The sequence below is a fragment of the Seriola lalandi genome, unplaced genomic scaffold (genome assembly GCF_002814215.2).
Source record: "Seriola lalandi dorsalis isolate HSWRI2012SDOR001 ecotype SW California unplaced genomic scaffold, Sedor1 jcf7180002054140, whole genome shotgun sequence".
Classification (NCBI taxonomy): domain Eukaryota; kingdom Metazoa; phylum Chordata; class Actinopteri; order Carangiformes; family Carangidae; genus Seriola; species Seriola lalandi.
Window position 1 is genome coordinate 80,215 of NW_019524693.1, and position 23,811 is coordinate 104,025.

Sequence of the window (23,811 nt, forward strand, 5' to 3'; positions counted from 1 at the left end):
GAAATTCTGTTTCTTTTATCAGTTTGTTCAGCTCTGAAAGTTAATTCCGTGAATTCATTAGCGTCAGGACATTAAGCAGAGGTTGGTGCTATTAGCAGGGCTGTGCTGCCGGGATGCTGCACGGCAGGCCACTTTGTCACAGAAGTCGGCTCTTTGGCTGCACAAGTGCAGACTGGTGATGGATTTATTATCCTGAAACCCCCCCCAGCCCGCCACCCCACCTCTCCCTACACACACATACAGGCCTGACAGGGCTGAAAAGGCTTCACAAACAGCCTGCAAACCATGATAACATTGTCCAGCCTCCACACATTGAACTCTGGTGGGCTTTGTTAGGGGAGATTAATTCTGATATGATATCACACAATCCATTAACCCAGATTAAAGAGCTGCAATTCAAAAAGTATCCAATGAAAACCCTTGCAATGACACTGTAAAAAGTATAAAAAACTAACATCACTACAATGTATGCTGGTTGGTTTAACGGGTAATTTGCCTTGACGCTGTCCTGATCAATCAATATCCCAAGTGACACAAAAAAGCCAACAGGCCCCTTAAGGCAGACTGTCTGTTTGTCTTTTCAGTTATTGTTTTTCAGAGCAAACCTCCAGCATTAATGAAACCATGCTCACACAAATAATTCTCCAAACAAATTGAATTTTATTTTCTCATTATGGCTCAGGCTCACACACCTCTGTGCAGTAGATATTAAGGTTGTATATTCTGAGCAACCATTACAAGCCACCCCTGACATTATTAGCTTTGCACAGCAGAGGAAATGATAAGTTATCTGGGCCTTTAGATAGAACTGATAACTCAGGTGTATTAGTTTGTTCTTCTGTGGCAGATTTACACAAATGAAAGTTAATGAACAGAAAGACAAGAGACTTGATAGAATCTGGCTATAAAATATCAATTTCAATTCCCCCCATGTTTACATGCACATTCCTGCCTGCTGACAACATACTATAGCTACTGTTCATTTGTTCCTGCTGAATCTTTGTTCCAGTGTACGCTTTATAATTTCATACTGGACAAATATCATATAAAATACTGTTGGCTATCATTTTCTTTGTTCATTTTTGCAAGAGCAGAGTCACAGGTAGATGCACATCAATTCAATTAAATATGTGATTTTAATATATATTGAAAGACGTGTATTAGATTTAGCTGTAGATACAAATTTGATTTCTCATTAAATCTTAATTTCTAAACTAAACCACATAACTCTCTCATCTGATCCAGACACATCTTAACATTGACCTTTTTTATTTTTGGAACATTAAGTGCTTCCATCTACTGTGCAATTTCACAACCTTTTTTTGGGGGAATTAACTGCTTTTACACTTTCTGCTTTTAAGACAGAAAGACAACAAAGGCTGACAACTCGAAGCTGGAGGACACTTACTGGCCGATGAAATGGCTGAAACTTCTGCACCATTGTTCTGGATTCCGTAATGTGGGGGAGGGATTTCTGAAACAAAATCACAACAGACAAAAGTCAGCATAATATGGGAAAAAACAGCAACTGTATGCATTTAAATGCCATGATCATTACTGCAAATGAAAGACTTTGAGCTTGTCTCCCGAGTTTGCTGACAAATGATCACTGGCAAACAGAGAGTGACCGTCAGACTCCTGTGAGAAGTTCTTGGTCTGAGGACGAGCTGGTCAGGGTCCAGGTCTGTGGCAGCCACAGAAAAAGTGACAAATGATAACAGCTCCTCCACTGTCTGGCAGCAAGCATCTGCCATTGGGAGCCAAAAGTTATGGGAGCTAGTTATACCTCTGTCAGCAGCATTTACGGAGGCCATTTATAATGAGACTAACACTTTTCAAGTGCACATGATGACAGGAGGCAGGTCTGTATGAGGAGCCAAGGCTGGACGGGCCTGAGCACAGTCATCTTCACAGGGAGCTGCCAGTTTGACAGGTGGAGGCTGAGCCTTTTGTCACCGTCAGGGAAAAAGTGACAGACGTGGTCGAGATATTTATTAACCGCATTAATTAGTTCACACGTGTTGTTTCACAAAGCCATCAGACTGACACATAGAATATCAATTCTCTAGTTTTAAAAAATTAAAACACTTTCATTTTGCTTATCACAAACAAACCAGAGGTAGATGCAGCTACACATTAAACTATAACATATTTAATGTCTTTTTTTCCCCGGTTTTTTTTTTTAAAGGGAGGGGAGATGTTGGGGTACAAAATCTGTCATGTACCGCAGTGCTAAGTTCGTCGAGTCTTTGATAAGGATTCAGGCAGGCAATCCTTTCCAAAGTGCAGATCAAAGCCAGTAACTGACTGCCTCAATGCAACCTCTAATATGAGCCTGAAGACACGTTCTTGCCTTGATGTTGTACCATACTGCTTATACATTACAAAGTCAATATAGCAGCACTGCTGATAACACTGTCAAGTGTGCTCATTGTGCTTAGCAAATTCAGGCAGTTTTTTCTTTCACTATTTGTGAGATTGCTGGCTCATATTGTAAACACAAATGGCTTATTCAAATCTAGTACCAGGCAGCGCTTGTACTGTCAGATGTTCCTCAGAGTGGTTTGAGGCAAAATCACAGAGGTGTCAACAGCATTTGACGGCTGTAACTAAGCCATGAAGGAAGACAAAAATCAGGCAAATGCAATACTTGAATAAGCAAATACAGAATTTATAATTCCTCCACTTTCTATATGATGTAAAACATTGTTAATTTTCATTCAAGCAGTTCTTCATTTTAACAATTAAACATTGACCACTGCACCTAACTCAACATTTGTCAATGCATAAAATGTATTTAAAATCTTTCTTTACAGCTCTGTTTTTATACAAGAAACAAGTGCTGTTAAGTGTTGGACTCATTACAACAAGATATAAAAATCTGAAATTATCCGTTTCTTTATCAAACATCCATTCAATTTAATTTACATCCTCTAGTCCACACAACATTAATTCCTTCATGGTGAAAAAAACGCCAAAACAACAGTCAGCGATATTAAGTTGTGCTGTAAATCTATCTTAAAACTGGCTTGCATTACCTTGCTGATTCAGTTAGGAAGTTAGAGAATACGGAGTGAACAAAGATGTACTTTCTCAATTCATGTATGTCTTTGCTTGAAAGGGCATTGAAGAGGACATCGGTTTCTCAAAGCAGAAACACAGTGGCCTTTAGACAACCTTAACAGAGAATGAGCATGAGGGCCCAAAATAAAGATTTATTCAGAGAAGAGACCACCCGCTTAAATTTTCAACTCATCCATCACCTCAGCCAGAGCACTAGCACCTCTTTGAGCACACATGCATGAACACGGAGAACTACTGCCACATTTATCATGTCTTTGGCGGCCACATCACCAAATGCTGCAGTCCTGTACAACACACAGAGCAGTAAAATAACTGCATCAAGGATGGAGATGTTAAAGGCTTTACTCATGACTGCAAAATCATCCATGCAGCCGGCAATCTCTTGTCAGGGGTCAAGACTGCATCAGTGTCTGATGACTGGAAATCTGTGACTTTAAAGAATATGGCGTCTTTACTCTGTCAAAACAGAATTTTTTTTATACTTAAAATGCAGATGTTGAAAATTGAGGTTGTCCAAGTCATTTTAAATAATGGCTGATTTTCACAATAAGAATGAGCAATTTGTTGAGAGAGAAACATTGGCAGGGTTCAGACAGTTTTCAGATCAGCATTACTTGTGACATTCATTTGTGACAGACTGAAAAGCTGGCAGGTCATTAATCATAATTGTCCAAAAATTAAATGTTTCACTTTCATTGATGGATAAGGGATTTTTGGTCAATCTAACGTGAAGGCTCCATGGAGCCATGTTGGTCCAGACGGAAATATCTAAACAAATATTGAATGGATTGAGATGGAATTTGAACGTACTCTAATAACTTTGGTTTGATTCCCTGCCCTTTCCTGTAATGCATCAACTGTATCTCTTAGGATGCTTAACCCTTAACTTTTCATCAACACTATCTTCAGGTTCAAATTTTTATTTGTCCCATACTTTGCTTGATCTACTTAGCAAATTTGAGCATGTTAACACACTAAACTAAGGTAGCGAACACGATGAACGTTATACCTTTGGCTATACCAAAGCATGTTAGCATTGTCATTGGGAACATGTTAGCAGAGTGACTTTAGCATTCAGCTCAAAGTTTTAAGTGCACCCTCACACAAAGAGCTGCTAGCATGGCTACAGACTCCTAGTCTTGTTGATGATTTTTGAACAATTTGCCAAAAACTCTCCAAGAGCATATCTAGAAATTACATGTAAAGTAAATGAAAACAAATCTGCAATTATTCTTACATTACTATCTGCATAGTTTAGCAATGCATGCATTTAACATAACATAACTTTAGTTCACTGCAAACCTGATTTTTCACCTCTTAAAAGATTTCATTCAGAGACAGAAACACCAGAAACTGTGTTGATAGCCCTCATCCTTGGCTGTTCTACTCCACAGATTTTAACTCTGGCTTTTTCCAGGAAGAGCTGTCTCTCACCAGCACACTGGTCTGGAATTCTGTCGCTGCCTCATGATTTGATTAGCCTTTCATGCCTCTGACAAGCCATCATTTACTTCTATCTCGCCCATTCTCTGTCTCTGCTCTTGACAGATACAAGTACTATTAAATATGTGGCTAATATCGACACCGATCTGGCCGAATAAATACAACCTTGGACGTCTTTTGCCAATTTCTTCTAACCTTTACAACGCATTTTACACACACTTTGGTTTAACTTTACGTGGACACTAGGGTAGAAAACACTGGCTCAAGCAATTAACCTTCGCGCATATTAAATATCACACACTACCTTTGTCTTGAGTATCTGTAATTAATTTTGCAGTTGATGATTTTACAACTTTACCCTCTGACATGCTCCATTACCTTCATTTATGGTCACCGTGGATATCACATACCTGTCAAACACACTGTAACACATTCAGTTAATTGATAAAAAACACAGAGCCAAATGAAAATAACTAAAGCTACAGATAATATCAGAATGAAGCACCTGAGATTTCAACACATGCATGGATCAACAGTATGTCACAACTCATCAAGTATTAGGTATTTCTGAAGCACAAACAGAGCACACACCAAGGTGACCCTAATTCCTGGAGCTCATCAGCGTCCCGTCTGACAGATATCAGAGCTCCCCTTATCGTTTATAGCCTGCTGGGACAAGAATCATTTCCACCGGTGCATGTTTCCACTTGCACGACCAAAACTGTGACATAATGGCTATCTGCTGCTGGCCCCTGTAGTCAAAGTGGTGATAGCACTGGGTGTTTGTATGGTCCTTACCAGGAACCATTAAATCTTAAGCTTGGCAAGAGAGAGAGTGTCCAGCGACTTTTTCTCAGAAAAAGACAGACAGGAAAGAAGAACAACAAACAGTATCACAGACAGGTGAAATAGTGCCACTACAGAGGGCTGACTACACAATACTCAAACATGTTAAGGAAATCTATAACATCAACCACAGCTGGGGTGTATTTTTCTTTTATTTTACTATCTAAATGTGTTTCAGAGAAAAGGAATGATAAGGCGGATGATACACACAAGATTAACAACATGACAGTGAAACCTTTAGCCTGGAAATACATTACAGTGTGCAACTGTAAAACACCAGAATGATGAAAATGCTTATTGCATGTTTTAGTGCTTATATGGATTTCATAAAACATGTACTACCCAAGGACAATACTTCAGAAAAGGCTCCTCTGGTAATGGTTTGTGACGTATTAAATTGAAAGAAAAAAAAAAAAAGTAGAACTTTGCAATCATCAAAACCTGTGAAGATGAATCTCTCTGGTTTCATCATGAATCACTCTCACCACTACTGAAGACCCAAAGGTGAAATACATTTCCCTATTTAGAAAGTAATTCATACAGGAGTCATAATTTACAGTACGTTTCCTCATGATTTTGTCTGCCTTGCTGCAGTGAAGGGAAAATATATTTGAGATAAACGCCATGTTAACAGAATCATTTCATGGTTCAACACATTCACTGTGATTTATACCACACCTGCTCAGCTTTAAGGTCCCAATTCACACAAAGAGGGCAAAATATCTGTTTTGATTGGAACAGAGATAGAGGAATGTCAGTTGTAGATATATGTCCAATTCTATTAGCATCCTAGTTATCTTCAAAGTCAAAGAGTCTTACAAATCTGCAGTAATGAAATGGAATTGGACATTGACAAGGGAAATGTATGTGCCCTCTCTTATTACGACTCCTGTTTGATAAGGAAACCTCCTTGCTGCTTGACAGAAACCACTCATTCCAGTTCCAGTTTTTTGTTAATTTAGCCAAACACACAATCACTAAACTATATCTACTCTTCTAAAAAAAAAAAGGGATGTTATTAAGGGCATGCCGAAGAAAAACTATCTTTCATTTTACCGAGGCGTCCTGCTTTTAGCCGTCCCTTCTCTTGTAATTATTTTTAAATTCTGGTTATATTTGGTGCTGATGAAAAACTGTGTTAGCTCCCATAATTCCTGTCAAACAAGCCATCCACGTTTCTCCTCTGGCTTGGCAGGGAGGAGATAACATTGTGACGGGAAGGAGGTGACAGCCTCATCTCAGTGTGAATGGAGCTAATCACCAATGCAAATTGCAATCAGAAGGGCATATCTCTACCTAACTGAGAGATAATTGCACGATTGTGCTGATAACAAAAGGTCAACCGCGTGTAGCCACCAAGCTCTCAAATGATCATCAGACGCACACTGTCTCCAGCAGTGAATATTTTTACAGACTGAATCACTGCATTAATTTGTTGTAGTTTAGCAGTAGGCCATACACAACGATATTTTTGATGATGAAGAATTTAAACACTGATTATTCAGCAGATGTTGCCTTTCAGGTGGGAAACAATGGCAAATAGTGAAATAAAATGGCAACCAGAAGCATGGATCAAGCCACAGAGATCCAGTTCCCTTTTTAATTTTCTAAATTTCAAATCATAACAAAAATAAATCCATTTGCCAGGAAAGCCAATGTCATTTTGCCTTTTATCACCTCTAGTGTCAAATTCAGTTTGTCATTGTCCTCCTGACAGAAGGCTTACGTGGGCTGCCTCCAGCTGTGTGGCTGGAGCGCCCTCTAGTGGACTCACCGTGGGATCTTGAAGAGGGCTTTAACTGGATGCATCTCAGCCAGTGGGGGATCTCCGTCTGCCAGCTCAATGGCAGTGATGCCGAGTGACCACACATCACAGCGGGCGTCGTACGAGTAATCATACTGCTGTTCACAGGCTATGACCTGGCAACATGACACCACAGTGACCATATCAACATCACTGAGTCCTAAAATACAGGGTTTTTTTCCTCAAAGCAAATTAGGAGATGTGCCAGTGAGGTGAGATTAATTCACTTTTTACCTGCAGAGTATCAGAATATACCTGAACATTATGTCAAATTCATTTGAAATAAAGCATTTTATTAAAATCACATGGAGAAATTTAGTAATAATCTAAAGATATTTGTTAAAAAGGATCATAAAATGGTCTTTCCTCTCTCTTACTCACGGCCAAATATCTGGCAGTTACAGACATCTATATTTATGGACTATTAAAACACAGAGAGGTAGGTCAGTTCAGTGGCGAGTGGTACTCTTTTCCAGTCAATAATTATAACAGACACTACATTTTACAGCTGAGTTTATTCTAATTGCCCCTGAGGTCCCTCCATACCGGCCCAATCACTGCACCTCATTCCTGCCAAAGAGTAAGCCATGGGGCCACAGACTCCCAGCTATTAACCTTGAGGCGACCTCAAGAGCTGTGCCTGTGGCAGGGAATACACAATGACACAGGGGAGAGCCACACAGAAATAACTGAGGCTCTCTCCCTCCATTTTTCTCTCTTTGTAGCACATTAAGACATACTTTGCTCATTTAAAATGTTCCATTAGGCTCTGAAACATGTGCTATTCTTCTGCTGCATTGTAAGAGATGAACATGTGTATGTTAACTGAAGCATAGACTCTGACCTCAGGAGCCATCCAAAATGGAGTACCGACTGATGTGTTCCTCCGCAATCGTGCACTGGTCAGTTGAGCTGAAACACCTAAAAATAGATAAATAAATAAAATAAATAACTAATAGTCATTCATCATTTATAATAATTAAGATTTAGATATTAGTATGCTTATCAGTACAAATTTCCTAAGACAAAACTAGAATAAAATAAAATTAATAAGAATAAAAAGAATTTATATCAGACACTAAATGTTTGAATTAATCAATAAATCCTGGCATATAATTTAGTATGGCAACCTGCCAAGCAGTAATAATAATGGGCTATAATCATTTCAAATTATGTAGGACAGATTTTTATCAGCATGAGTCCACTTCATCTCCATGACACAGAGGACATAAACATGCCTGGGGGTGACTCAAAGTCATTTGCCATAACAGTTTTCTTTTGATATGCAAAGGATCAAATAATGCAATTTAAATGAGCAATAATAGCCTTGGGTTAAGGCTACGGTCCATGAAATAAAAAGATGTTATAGTGAGCAAGGGACTAAAGTGAGGAGCACATTCAATGATTTATCCTGTGCTCATGTTCCCCTTCACAAACAATGTTTCAGGGATGTGCTGCTGACACTCCCCATAGATCAGTCAAATATCAAAAAATGACTCATTTATCTAACAATACACTTCAGAGAAAAGATAAAGCTGACAGGTGATTCTCAGACGCTGATGCATTTCTCTCTTTCTAGCAATCCATGAACTGATTAAACTGTCTCTTTCAGAAACCATTACCAAAGTCAACCAGTTTGACTCCTCCCTCAGTTGTCAGGAGGATGTTGTTGCCTTTGACGTCACGATGGATAATCCGGTTGTTGTGCAAATGCTGTAGACCCTTTTAAGTTAGAGGACAGAAAGCACAAGGTGCTGAGCATGAACCACGGTCACATTATTAGACATTTGTCATTAGTATACATTAGAATATGATGCATTAAAAGTTGAGCAGTACAAACTACATAAAATAACTCCCACTGCTGTTAAGAAAAAGAGACAATTATTACCGTCTGCCACACTTTCCCTGCTGAAAATAAATCCTCAGCTCACTCTCTGATGCATGTTTGCATCCCACCTCCTGCCTAACATTAGCAGCTTTGCAGCAGGCCATCTTACCAAGAGGGCACTGCATAAGATGTATGAGATAACAGGCTCCTGCAGACGCTGGCCTCGCATGAGCAAGCCTTTGATGAGTTCAGTGACAGAGCCGCCATTGCACAGCTGTGAGGGAGACAGAGAAACTCCAGTGACTCGTCCATCTTTCACCTCTCTAGATTATGATTCATGGGGAGAGCTGGCAGCGTGATAGCATCAACATTCACGTTTGGGTTGGGTTGCTGTGGCAAACTGAGGCATATTTCGATACTACATATATGTTAAAAAAGGGTTTAATTTAAGCAACCAAACTTTCAGAGTTTTAAATATTTTTGGGCTCATAGACGCAAAAATGCGGTATTCTGACTTGAGTGCAAAGTATTTTAAAAGTACCCTGTGAAATCACGTAAACAAGCACAGCACAGCTATGTTACATTCAGTGTTTCTCACAAAATCAAATTGTATGTATTCGTCAGCCGCAATAACGTGTAAATACTTTTTCTTCTTCATAAGACAATTGCAAAGCTGATGTTTTTAGTATTTTGAAACCTGGACTGGTTACGTCCACACACACAAGCTAGCAGTCTTCCTCCGTCCCGCCATTTGCTAGCACATTGCTAAATGTCTTGCTGCATTATTCCTAGGTGTCACGTAGCTCCCTGTAGACACGGCTAGTTTCATCTAGCATTACTTTGACTAAACTGAAGTGCAGACCTAGCTATTAAATACAGACACGCCAAAACCTGAGGGAAACTATCCATAAAACATTAGCTAATTCCAGTTGGTCGCGTTTGATGGTCGCGCATGTGCACGAGGTACAAACAAACAAAACAGAGACACACCTGTCACACACATTACTCCATACTCCTAGCCAAATAATAAGATTGAATTGTCATTTTGTTTCCCCTCCGTCATTCAGCCTTAATTTGTGTTCATGTATAATAATTACTCCTTTCGTTTTTTCCCTAACCAATCCAATACCTAGAAAATAACGTATCCGTCCCACCAACATCCAGCGTCGCCAATTTAGCGACTTTGTCACTGGCTCGCCAACTTTCCAGAGTTGGCAGACCTGCGCCGCGAGCGACAGGCCAAAGATCCTCTATGCTGTCGGGACAGGTACACTGTGGACTGAGAGGCGGAGCAGCTCATTCAGTCAAGGCAGCTGACATAGACATGAATGAGCTGCGCATGTGCAAGCTGTAGAAGAAATAAAGGTGTTCTCTTGCTTCCAACTTTCTTTCTGAGTGATCATTTTAAAAGTGAATATAGCTGAAATTACGGTACAGACTGTGTTTATCTAAGCAGCAGCTTGGAAATGCTTTGGAAGTGAGTGCTGGTTAACATAACATGTAGTCTAATGCAGTGGTTCTCAAACTTTTTCACCTCAAGGACCCCTAAACTTCCACAAATTAGACCACAGACCCCCATTTAATAAGATTTTGTCCCATGGCCCCCCAGTCTGATATGATCTTAGCTTTTATAATAGAAAGTGTTTGAGACTAAAATAGTCATATATTTTGTTATTGTGTGACTTATGGATGAAATTATAGCTCAAATAAATTATTCCCTTAATGCTTGAGACCCCCCCCCCCCCCCCCCCCCCCGCATTTCAGTCACTGTTTTATACTTGTTCCATTGTCTGACAACAGAAACATCAAAATATGTAAATGAGAACATCTTTTGGAAATTCAACTGTATTGAAATACTGCATAGTGCTGAGTACGGAGGGTAGGAGAGAAGCAAACAGGTAAAGGGTTCAAAATGGCTGAGACTAAGCAGAAGGTCGCAATGATGTCATGAATATCATCCATGCCTGTCACAAATTTTCTGTTATTTTTCATTAATGTATTAAGCTCAGTATGTCAGAGGATGATGCCCCCATTGTTAATCTCACCTACTGAATTCCAATTTGTCAATTGTTACTCTAAATATGGAAAACAGCTGTAAATGGGCACATCACCAGAGTTGTCTGACTAGCTGAACAGTGAGAGGACAGGAACCAGGTTATACTTGTAGTCAAAAACTTCACAGGGTACCTTTAAAAAAATAATTTGACATTTTGAGAAATGCGCTTAACTGATTTCTTTCAAGAGTAAGGTTAGAGTCAGCAGTTGGTTATCTTAGCTTACCAAAACGGAAACGGGGGGCTGGAGCTGGAGCTAGCCTGCCTCACTACAAAGCATAAGGAATAAAAAAACATTATGAAGAGCTCACCTCCAGTACCAGCCACAGCTGTCCGCCCGATAAGTTGTCTGACTTGTAGAACATGCCGTAAAACTTAACCACATTAGGGTGGTTGGACAGGGACCTCAATATGTTGTATTCTGCCTCTATCTCCTCATCCACATCCTTTAAACAGCAAAACAAGCAAAATTGGAATCCAGAATTACAACGTAGTTAGCTGTGCAAATGCGAAGAGAAAAAGTGATATGTTACGAAAAGCTTGTGTTTTATTTTGAAACACAGCAGAAAATAAGTTAACTATAATTAGACTCCTAAAGATAGGCTTATAAACTCTAACAAAAGGAAGGAATGGGCCTGGGTGCTAAACTATTTCTAGAAGCACTTTTCTATCAAAGTAAATCTCAGAGGGGGAGAAGAGCTACAGTTAGAGAGGCTGAATTTCTCTTCCTGGATGTCTGAGTGTCAGCAGTCTAATCAGGGAGAGGGATGGGAGAGGAGGCCGCTTCATCTTCATGGACTTCAGGGGAGCATCATGGCGGATAGCGCTGCCAGGATGGGGATTGTTCCATTGACACAATCACAGGCACGCCTCAGACCAAGTCTCACCGGCACAATATGGTGCCAATGCAGAGTCTGCAGCATCCTTATCACCCAGACAAATGAACAGATATACAGAGAGGATACAGCCAATGCAAGAGCTACACTTTCTGGAAAGGGTGTGTTAGACTTAACATGAGAGGGAATAAATGAAAAGGGGAGGCGTTGATATACATCACTGGTGCGAGTACAAGCACAACTGCATCAAGATGGAGAAGAAGAAAAAGTACTGGCAACTTACTCTGTTTGAATGGCTTGAATGCTGAGACAAGTCATAGAGTTATAAAGAAAAACACAAAGATTTTAGTCTTTGGCCCTTTTTTCCTTCTGTCACAGTATTAAAAGTTCTTGTAGTCATGAAAAAAGGGTTAAAGTGAACAGTTTGGTGCACTCCCTCTCCAACACTGAGAATAAATAAGCTGTAAGGGTTAGGAAGACTGGATAAAAACAGGAGGGGAAGAAAACTCTGCCATCATTTTAGTTGTTGTGACAATGCAAGTGTCTGGATGCTTTGATAGATTATATTAACTTCAAAGTACTACTATAGATTAACACACTATATGAAGAAGCCCTAGCTGGTTCTATATCGTCCATTCAGTCAGCTTCTCTCCCGCTACAGTTAGGGTTAGTTCATGTGATGGTTATTATGCTGTCGAACGGAGCGTAAGATGAAACAGCTACACAACTACAGTATATTTCTGCATATAGATCAGCTAGCCTTAACAGATACTGTATCTAACCCTGTAATAGTTTATATAGCCAACAGGCAACTGAAAGTAGATGGCATGCAGTGGGTTTGAATTCTGCAGTTTCTGCAGTAAACAAGCTTTTATCTGACTTACATTGATCGGGTCCAGCACTTTCACTGCTGCCTGACTTCCATCTTTCTTGTTTGTCACTCTGTAGACTTTGCCATACGTTCCCTTACCAATGGTCTCCACTATATCCCAGTTCCCTGATGGATCGCCCAGGCTCTCCAAGCCAATCATGCTGGACTTGTAGGGATACAGTCCATACAGTGACCTTCTGGAAGATAAACACAATCCAAGATCAACAATGTTCAGATCTCAGGCCATGACAAAATTTAAAAAAAAAAAACATTAGCCATTGCTTATAATTGTGATTATCAGGTTTATATAAACTAAGGGAAATGTTAATCCTCTTTCTCATACTTAATACTTTGTCCAACTACAAGAAGTCTTCTTGTGAATAAAGAGTCAATCCTCACAATAAACCAGACAGACTTTTATACTCTCGCTGCAAGACAGAAAAACACATTGTCTTACAGTTAAACCACAGAGAAGCGGGTAATTAAAATGTATGAACTGTGCACAGAGGTACATTTGTTCCCAAAGGCCTTCTCGTTCAGCTCAGTGAAACGACTATATCCGCCAAGGGAGACACTTAACAGGTTTACAGCAGGAGAAATCAAAGTAAAAACAAAGCAGACAGCTGTAGGTGGAGATGACAGTACTCTACTTACATGGCAAGTGTTATTTTCTTCTGACTCATCGAGGCTGAGAAAAAATACGACTAAGGAGTCTCTAGTGATCATAATATAACAACACCAATAGCAACAGCAAATGCTTCCTTAAGAGGAATGGCAACAAGTGGCATTTCACACACAGACACTGAATTAGCCCTCTCCACAGGGACCTTGTCACTTCCCACTAAGAAGTGCAATCTCCTCGAGAGATCAATCGGATTGGACAGAGATTATCTTGAGTGCCTTCCTGGATGAGCAGTGACTCGGCACCAAACCTCCACACTAACGGTCTACGCAAAGTGTTTTATAAAATGTCTTCGGCCTGTGACACAGTCATAAAGACTAACGATCAACAGCGATGCAAAAGGCCGACATAAATCATCCTTTAAGTCTACAAGTGATGTTTCTGTGACCAAATACAACATGTAAGACCAATGATGCAAAGCATTAAGTGTCAAAACAGCTGAAATAGACTAACATGATGGATTAGGAGATGATATTGCCATGGTGGGTTACATGCATCCCTATTTTTGGAAATGACATATATTCCAGATAAACATGATGGAGAGGAATGTTTGTGTACAGTCACCCGACTGCTCCACTTGTCTTAAACGTGTTATGCATCACAGAGGTTGTATGACCCTGAAAAAGGGAAGAGGAGGAGAACTGGAGATTGATATGATAAACGTTGAATGATCTTTCACTCTCAGGAGATGTGGCCACTCACATGTGAGGACAGATTTATGGATTGTTGCGCACACGGGCTGATATCAGATGGATATATAACTATCCTGTGGAGACGCTCAAACATGCAGCACAGAGATACAACTGATATCCTTCAACGTGTCCTTCAAGGAGCAGCATGTGATAGCACTAGCCAAACGCCTTTTGTAATTGTATATTCTTATATCACACATTTAAATACTATTAAGCAAAGCCAAATCACTTACATAACAAGTCCGGTTTCGTCTTCAGTCTAATAATCCATCATTGATTGTTCTGAAGTTAATCTCCCATTTTAAACTGCCCATGAATAATGCATCACGCCTGCCATATTAATCAACAAGGTCCAAACCTGTTTACTTTGCCAGTTATAACTGTCGTCCTGCTTTGTAACATGTGTCTGCACAGTGCATTGAACACATCACCAGTCACCTGTTGCTGAGGCACCTCCACCAACTTTAGTAACAGATGGCTCATATTCCTCTCCGGCAGCTTTTTGTCTCTAATGACCGGCGGCAGCACCAGAGACCTGCTGTCCAACACCAACATTTCCCGGCAATTTATAATAAGTCAGACATGCAGGTGCAGGACATATGAGGGTGATGATTGGTTCAAGTGACATAGACTTAAAAGCATCTCAGTGGTTAATGTCTATTATTACAACTATCTCGTTCTGCAAGAGCTTCCAAAAAAAGTACTTTCAAGGAAAAAGTACAACCTGAGCTTAAGATCAGATTGTACATCACCGAAGCATTTTTTAGGCTGCCACAGCACAAATAACCTGAGCTACAGTTTCACCATCAATCATCAAAAAAACAAAACAATTACCTCAAATACTTAAGAGTAACAGTCTGCAACCATGCAACCATATACAAATAACTACTGTGGTCATTTACTCAACTGCATCTATTCAATATTCAAACTAGTGTTCAAAGATCAATAAAGCTCAGATCATAAAGCCATAAATCTTTTTACATACCTGTTTCTATGAAAGTGTGTCTTTCTCTCCCTCGCACCAAAATGCACCAGACAAATTCTCGCTAATCTATGGAGATTAATAATTCACTAGTAATCTGCAACCTGATCTGCAGCAGTGTTAAATATTCAATCGGCAGATGTATCCACTCATAATGGTGGCTGATATGAAGCATCTCAGGTTGCACACAGGTTACCAGGAAGCTCATGATGGTTGCTAGGTCACATGATTTCTGCCTGTCTGCCCTCTGAACATAATGTTCGTCACACATTCAGCTGTTGCTACCTCATCTGACGACTTCTGACATCTTCTGCCTGTTGAATGACAGTCACAATAATGGAAGAAGCACCTCTGCACCTGCTGTAGCAGTTGGCACATTGTGGCAAAAGGATTAAGCTGAGGACAATCCGTCTAAAAAGTCAAATATATGCCCAGAACTGTGCAGGGAATTTTACTGTCATTGTACTCATTTTTTAACAAGATATCTACATCTACATAACAGAACATAAATGTGGAGTGACAGTGACTTAAAACAAGACTTTCTTCCACCTGAAAAACAACAGCCCTGGATGTTCCTGTTGCCATGAGTTCAAAGCCCCAGGGAGCTAATACAGTGTAAGATAGTCACACCAGCTGGAAAGAGCTTTAATATCTGCAGAATTTGCTCCAAGAAGTGCTCAGATTTTCATACATGTTTTAAAGCAAAGGTTCTTAATATTTTTTTTATTCCTAAGGGAAACTAAAACAAAATTAAAGCCTTTCCATCCCAACCCCCTACTTGGCATATGAATAATTTATTTTGACAATAGTGTGGAAACTACTAACAAAAGGAGTCAAGTTTAATTTAATTGAAATAGAAGAATCAAGAACAGACTGCATGTTTATTTTTATGCATGTACAGAAATTTAGGTTTATACAGTCAGGCTTTTATCTAATCTTGGTTATAATCTGTAGACACGTGCAATCTGTGAAGAGTCCCACATAGACATGGTATCACTTTAAGGGGTCAAATCCAAAAATGGTTGGGAACCAATGAAGTGCAGAGCAAGATAGGTGTCTGCCATTTTTCTCGACTTAGGTTTAGCTGATTTGTTTTGCTAACATGGTAGCCTTGCTAGCATCACAGCATTCAAATCAGATTCATTCAGCTTTAGTTGCTCTCTGTCCCACCCCAGTTTGGGAACCACTGTTTTAATGTAACAGACGATATAAAACTAAGCAGATGTTGGGCAGAATATTTGTTTTCTTATTGTTGCAAAACAAAGATGAACCCCAAATGCTGCTCTTTTAAATGGTCAGGAGATACACAAGTACTGCTTTAGAACAGGACACCGCTGGTCCTAGATGGCAATGCTCAGGTTACCCTTTGTTTACCAAGGTCTGTCAGCATACCTGAAAAGGGGACACTGGAGCTGGTGTTCAAAATGCTTCTCAGTTGTTCTCTGTGGCTCTGTCAAGTTTTTTTTTTTTTTTTTTTTTAAATCCGTCGTCAAACTGCACATAAAAATTTTATAAAACCTGAGATATTTTTATGGCTATGTGTCATTTTGTGATAAGACTAAATACATATACTTCTTAAGCTAAATAATATACCACCAGCGTTTGCATTTACACCGCGAGTACATAATGTCAAGGTTCAGAAATGGTTGGAAGTGGTAAAAGCTTTAGATGATGTGACCAGCTGCAGCACAGGGATGGTCTTTGTCACCAGAAACAGTGCAAAGTAAAAGTGAGTAATCTAATTTTCTGCTTCCATCAAACTCGCACAATCCCACCCTCTCTGGTAAAGCCTTTTGGGAACTCCACTTGGTAAACCCTTTGGTAAGTCTGTGGAGAGAAAAAAAACTCTGAACTATAATCCCTTTTAAGGGGATATGAAGAGGCTTTGCAGTAAACCTCAAGTAGCCACGAGTCAGGCCTAAGGCCCTGTGCCCTTGTTCTCACCCTGGATGACCAAAGGCTCTCACGACCAGAGACAAACTAATCTTTCAAACACTAATTCTTTTGATCTGAGGAGTGCAACTGCACCAATAATAATCAACCTCATTAACAAAAAGGCAAAACCATCATCAAAGACATCTATGTCAAAACCCGAACCACAGCTATAAAGTCTAATCACAAATATGACAGCTGTTGCAGCAGCGACTGAGATGTGATGCAGTGCAATACTGTGGAGCGCAAGGCCTCTGTTTGTGTAAATACAACTAATAAAGGTTAAAGTTGATTTAGCTCAACCTGAGTCATATTCTAAGAATTGGATTGCATGTAGTTCACCAAACTGTTCATTCTGACAGAAATGAGAAGTATGACTGTTATTATAGCTGTTTCAGTATTTTATGATTGATTTGACTAACTTGAGTTTTTATGAGAGTTTCAAACCACAAAACTTTAAATTTTCTTCTGCCATTTCAAATGCATGGCAGAAGTGGTAAGAAAGCAATTTCCTTCCTCCTTTGTAATGTATGAACTATCTGTAACAGTAGCATACAGAAATGTTAAATAAAACTTTGTGGTTGATACGAAACAGAATAACTACTTAGTCAGAGTCAGGACTTTATTATCTATATTTATGATAACACAGCATATACAATAGATAAAAATAGTTTTAAAGAGGTCGTTTTAACTCTGAATCATTTCATATACTGAGTTCTGCATAAAATACACATTTTTCTCTCTTTTCTGTTTGTGTCATCTTGACAAAATGAACACTGCAGACTGGTGACAGTCAGTCAGCGCTTGACAGCATATTTTGATCATAACCTTATTTTTCTGGTTGCAGCTGTTATTAAAATTTACTGATTAACATATATAATGTTTTGATTCCTACTGTGTGGTATATCAACTATTTGGATACAGGTGTTTACATTTTGTGTACAAGATGAGATTTTGAGACCAAAATTAGGGGGAAAACACTCTGCATTAAGAGTCCTGCAAATTGAGACTGTAAATAGTGTGCTTTTATAAATGTCATCTGCTCCCAACAATCACCTACAAAAATTATATCTTATTGCAGCTTTTGTAGAACTATGGGACACAACAGGAAGGTTATTTTTTTATGTTGTTATAAAAAAATATGTCCTCTTCCAAAACCTGTTATATGCTCAACCAATAACCTCTTAGGTCTGTCACTGGTAAAGCTCCTGTATTTGTGTGATTTGGATGTATTCTCACCTTTTATACATTTCTTCTCTTTCCTGTACAGTCTTAAATGTGAATACAAATGGTAATTGCCAAAAAAAAAACCCAGGTATACTGCCAATTAATATCACTGTGTGAAGAATATTTCACAATTAAAATAATTAAGACTAATGTCGCCAGAATTTAAAAAAAAAAAAAAAATCCTGACAGTGAAGGCCTGTGTGTTTCTGCACAGATAAAGATGAGGAAACATGAGTCCTACCTTGCTTTTGCTGCCTCCGTATTTCCATCTCTAAATTCTGCAAAACAGGGGAAACTGTTTAAGACACCAGCTGATTATTGCACAGTCTTGTATCCATCTCTTGAGATATGGGTGAACACAGCCAACGCTGGAGACAGAATTACACAAATCTTAACTGTATTGGCTTTAACTAATTATTCTGTACGTGCAGCTTACCGTTCATAGCAACATGTCCGAACTGATTTCCCCGTTTACTCAGTGGAGGACTTTTAATTATTAACAGTATAGACACCTGAGCATGTGGTCCTTGCAGGCCGGAAGCTGTTAACTGACCAATAACACTTTACACAACCCTCAATGGTGTATTCATGCCCCGGGAAGCAGCAGTTTACCAACCTGCACAGGGAGGAGATGAGGAAACGTCCAGCGATGCTCGCCGCAGCGCCGCAGCTCTCAGCGTGAAACTTGTCGCACAATCTCGGTGATTTCATCCGGATCAAATTCCTCCACCCGGTCCATATGAGAACGCTTTTCTTTTGGTCGAATTGGCAGAAAACAGGGGCTTTTGTGTGGCCATTGGTCATTACCCAGAGGGCCTCTCTTGTTTATGAAATTTCAACCCAATTACCCAGAAAATGCTCAGTCACATGGCAGTGCAATTTCCCCCAGAGTAGGGGCCAACAAAGGACAGTGGACTATTTTATAATCTTGAACAGCATTTTAAAGAAATTACTTTTTATGATCCTTCGTCTGTTAACTGGCAAACACTGATATTTCCATGGTCTCAGTATTGGTTATCTGGTGTAACAGGCTAGTGGCATTTTGAAAATATGCTGCAACTTTTTACACAAGCTGTATTCTTGTGTATAGTCACATTATTCGTTCAAAAGGTCACAGGATATGTCTATGGAGGGTGTCTCCCTCTTTATTTTTGAGCTTCAGTGAACTGAGACCCCTGGTGAGCAGTTTGAGGTAGATGTCTGTATCCTAGCAGCCACATTTGGCCACTTCAAAAGGCCATTATATAAAGTAATATTTGAGCTTTATGGAGCTGAATCAATAGTATCATGAAATCTTCTTTCCTCTTGTCCATCTAATACTCATGTCATTCAGGTTTCTTGGAAATTACATTAATTGTACCTGCTAAAAATGACTCCTAATGGTTGTGTAGATATAAAATTGTAGTATTATCTACTTTTCCGATACCAGAGGAAGGTAAATGTGAAGGTTATCGACTTCTCTTTTGCAAAAGCAGCAAAGACATTGAGTGTAATTATCTTGAGAGGAGACTTTGACAGAACCAATACAGAAGTACTGCTCCAACATGGTGAACATAATAGTAGACTGGATCATCTACTCTCAATGACAATTAACAGACGGACTGAATAACTCCGGCAAAAGAAAAAATAATGACACAAATCAGTGTGTTTATATTTTATTCACATATGTTACATTTTGCATTAAATGTCCAAGTCACACTTTCTGGTCAAACTCAGAAAGTTTGAGTCAGCACCTACAGTAATATACTGTATTCTCTCTTCATTCATACAGGAGAACACACAAGAGCTTTCAGTTACAATTTACACCCATTACTCATTGGCTATTTGGTTGCGGTCATTTACAAAGTGGGTACTGCAAAATAACAAAGAGAGGAGAAACTCAGTAAACAGAAAAGCAGCATGCATGAATTCAAGAGGAAGTTTTTCAAGTGTTAGCTTGTTCCTTAAAGATTTCTTGACGCAGCACGACGTGGCCCAGCATTTCAAAACCAGACATCAGGGATATCAGCGATATGCTGTTTATCACTGGGAAAAATGAACATTAATCTTGCAGGCACGGCTGGATAAATTTCCTCTCTTTCAGAAAAAAAAAAAGACGATAACCAGAAAAATTAAGTAGCTAAGACACTTAAATAATGGTGGCTTAAAGGATGTCATGCACAGTGTATAACAGATACTCAAGTTTGATAATCTTGTAATGTTGGAATGCATCTATAAATCACAACTAGATGACGCGTGAGTAAGGGATAGTCACCACAATATATGTTCTGTACTGCAGTTATGACTCAACAATCAAAAGCAATAAGGAAAAATAAAAATTCTGACAGCACAATAAGATGAAGAGTATTGGCATTTTTTTTTTTCTCAAAAGCAACTTACATTTCATTGGGTTTCATATCTTGAGAGAATACTTGGACAGAACCGATATAATATTTCAGTTCTCATGTGGCGTTCAGCTTTGCCAGTGCAGCAAGACACCAAATCTGTGCAATGACACTCCTTTAAAATTATGCTACTTAAATTCTGTGTGTTTGACGTCAGGTTTTTTTTTGTGGAGCAGCTACAGTGAATCTAAGACCAGCTGTAATTTCAGCTGTCTTAGAGTTGGCATTCGAGTTTCTTCTTCAGAGCCAACCAGAAACAAAAAGCGCAGATAGGGCAGGACTACAAGAACTGTAGTGAGCATAATGAGGTGACCGCATACCTCCTTAAACATTAAAGTGAGTTTGAGTCAACATTCCCAGCCATCTACTGTAAACTCAAAGCACAACCTTAGAAAAAAAAAATCTTCACAAAAGTTAAAATTACTTACTTGAACAATGAGCAGCAGCATTTATTTAAATATCTAAAACGTATTTTAAACAGCAAAAACAAAAAAGAATTCCTGAGGATGGATTGCAACTAGACCCATAAAAAGAGCCTTTGCTTGTTTGCAAAAAAACTCTAGTGTGTTGATGGGTGGACTTGTCCTGCCTACCATCACATGTCAGCAGACAATGAGTGCACATTGCAATAACATTGCTACACTCATCAGGATTTGAAACTCATGCCAGCACAGCAGAGCACATTTTGATAAATAAAAGGGATATGCATTGTTATCATCATAAATGGTGCAAAAAAGTAATCAAACTTTGCAGGGACATTCAGCACTTGATATATATTTTTTGACCCAAATGAATATGACAGGCTTCAAAAGCCTGTTCCAAACCAATTTAAATTCTGGGCAAACTTGTGCTTTTTATTTTGATCTTACCGAATTCTGTTTTTCCCTGTTGAAAACCACACAATAATTCACTTAAACACACACACGTGTTAATCTTTAGGCATGATTGTACACCAAACTTCACATAAACCAAGGCTGTGGCAGCAAAACCCTCACCGGATGTTTTTATTTATCACGTTAAGAGTTCCCAAATATTTTTGATCGAGGCAGACACATAAGCCAGAAAAAAATATCTTCTCCGTCACGGGTTGCTGTTTTCAGTGGACTTTGGAAGATCTTAGAGTCCATTATAGTGAGGCCCCCAACGCTTATTGATGTGATCAAAGGTGTGTGAAACCCACTGTTGCTCCAACACTCGATACCTCTCTTCACATAAGAAGAGAGGTTTGCCGCGGCTGGAGAAAGGCCAAAAGGGGAAAACAAGAGTGAGAGCTGTGTTTTTCACTGCAGCAACAGGTATTTAAAAAAGCTGTGTCCCAAATTCATACGACTTGCTAAGAGGGCTTTGAGTGTGTTGTGTGCTGTGCACTTGAAAACTTAAATGTACTCTAAAATGCTTTATTTTTAAGTGTGTTGTTGCACGTCATTGTCCACCAATGCACTGCACAAAGAAAACTGGGAAAAGTTCAAACAAAATATAAATTTAGCAATTTCGCTTCATCTTTGTGAAGCTTAAATGATAGTGATTGTCAGTACACATACTGCATCTGTTTTCAAAGTACATTGATTTCTTGTATGTTCCCTGCAAAAACCGTTTGCTCAACTGTGTTTAAGTACGTAAGTGTATAATGGAATTGGGGCTGAGCATAAGAGTAGTAAAATGTTTTAACTGAATAAAGCTCACTGCACAATATTGTGTCATCCATGGCTGCATGTGATGTATCGTACCGTAAATCGCGGTCCTCCTCTCCATGGGCATCGAGGTAAACAGAACCCCACAGGCAGAAACGATGTCCACGGATGATGATAATGACTGAGGCATTTATCAGTAGAAAGATGCCTGTAGCTGCGCCACAATGTTGGGAGTGCTACAAATGACAAGCATCAAATAAGCGTTGCAAAAAACTGACCATAACACTGTCAAAAAGCTGTAATCAGGGTGTGCGTGTTAAGTCAGTCATTTACATATACAGTCATAACAATATGGCTAATAACAATAAAACTTACCAAAACACATTCACAGATACCCTGCTGCTTGCAACACACGCCTTTCAGACAGACGAAGGCGCCACAAACAAGGCAGAGTGCAGGGTCTTTTGGCACCTTTTTGCAGGCAGTGCAGGCCTTCCTATGATAGTACTGGAAGATGATATTGTAGTTGTCAGGTAGCTGCAGAAGGCGAGGGGCTGCCCACTGAGGATCCTGGACAAGCAAAGTCTTCAGAGGAGAAGAAAGACACATTCAGGCCACAGCTTTATTGTGCACTACAAATTTTATCCTGACACTCTTCCCTGCTCCTCCCTCAACTCTCAGGCTCTTGATCATAAAACACACCAGCTTTAGTCTTCAAGAAAAATTATTTAACAAAAACCCTGAAATATATAATTGACTGTGCTTCCTTTTTTTTACTTTTTTAAATAAGCAAAAGGGGGGAAACCTGACTTGTTGTAAGCCCACACTGAATAAATCCTCCTAGATCTCATGACTTTTTCATTCAGCTGTGTAAAAGATAATGCTGTATGTTAAGGATTCAATATAAATTTACATGCAAGACACTCCTAGATTTCACCAAATGATGTGTAACATCCAAGATCACTACAGTGCTGAATGATGAGGGTATAAGACACATGGTTAGTAGTGCAGTCACTCTCCTCAGAGACAGTCAGACAGCAACAGCTATGGACCTTGTCAATCAAGGTTGGAGCTAAATTCAAAGTGTCGATAGCAGTTTGGTTATATAAATCATTCACAGGACGTCAAATTCAAAATATGTGCTTTGAATTTTCATGCTGGTGTGAGAATGAAAGTCCAAGGCCATTAAAAAAAAACTCAACTTCTCATTTGACGATATGTTGATATCTTCCGGACAGTTATTCAATTCAAATCAATTTTAAGAACCTTAAATTTTGAATGACGACTATATACAATTTGTATATTGACTGAAATTCACAAACGTACCAATGATTGTTCAGCCTGCATCTGAGAGAGCCCTGTAACCTCAGCACACCACTGTGTCACCAAGTCAAAGGCGCTGACTGCCCACTCCAGACATGAGGCACTGTGCACGGTGTTGGAAGGCTGAGGGGCCGAGGGTAAGAGCCCCAAACACACAGCCAAGGACGAGAACTCCTCCTCTCCCTGAGAACA

General features: G+C 39.4%; 2 protein-coding genes across 7 annotated transcripts in view; both read right to left on the reverse strand.

The window, feature by feature from the left end:
- Window positions 1-18,558, reverse strand: part of myo3b (myosin IIIB) — a 65,607-nt gene extending 47,049 nt beyond the window's left edge. For 2 of the 4 annotated variants that reach the window (XR_015437083.1, XM_087173252.1), the window contains exons 1-9: window positions 18,523-18,554; window positions 12,780-12,963; window positions 12,179-12,199; window positions 11,371-11,505; window positions 9,175-9,279; window positions 8,800-8,899; window positions 8,022-8,098; window positions 7,148-7,293; window positions 1,409-1,474 (exon numbers count right to left, since the gene is read on the reverse strand). Coding sequence is in view for 3 of the 4 variants with exons in the window: in XM_087173252.1 (XP_087029378.1) it covers window positions 1,409-1,474; window positions 7,148-7,293; window positions 8,022-8,098; window positions 8,800-8,899; window positions 9,175-9,279; window positions 11,371-11,505; window positions 12,179-12,199; window positions 12,780-12,926 (797 nt within the window). In the remaining variant the exon portion in view is untranslated. Of the gene's footprint in view, window positions 1-1,408; window positions 1,475-7,147; window positions 7,294-8,021; window positions 8,099-8,799; window positions 8,900-9,174; window positions 9,280-11,370; window positions 11,506-12,178; window positions 12,200-12,779; window positions 12,964-18,522 lie in introns of all 4 variants that reach the window. The other 2 variants (XM_023403528.2, XM_087173251.1) reach the window with 2 other exon arrangements.
- Window positions 18,559-19,920: 1,362 nt separating this feature from the next.
- The window catches only part of ubr3 (ubiquitin protein ligase E3 component n-recognin 3), a 40,830-nt gene continuing 36,939 nt past the window's right edge, over window positions 19,921-23,811 (reverse strand). For all 3 annotated transcript variants that reach the window (XM_023403512.2, XM_023403513.2, XM_023403511.2), the window contains 4 exons: window positions 23,623-23,802; window positions 22,672-22,881; window positions 22,393-22,532; window positions 19,921-21,899 (listed from right to left, as the gene is read on the reverse strand). In XM_023403512.2, coding sequence (XP_023259280.1) covers window positions 21,782-21,899; window positions 22,393-22,532; window positions 22,672-22,881; window positions 23,623-23,802 — 648 coding nt within the window. In that variant the 3' untranslated portion in view covers window positions 19,921-21,781. The remainder of the gene's footprint in view (window positions 21,900-22,392; window positions 22,533-22,671; window positions 22,882-23,622; window positions 23,803-23,811) is intronic.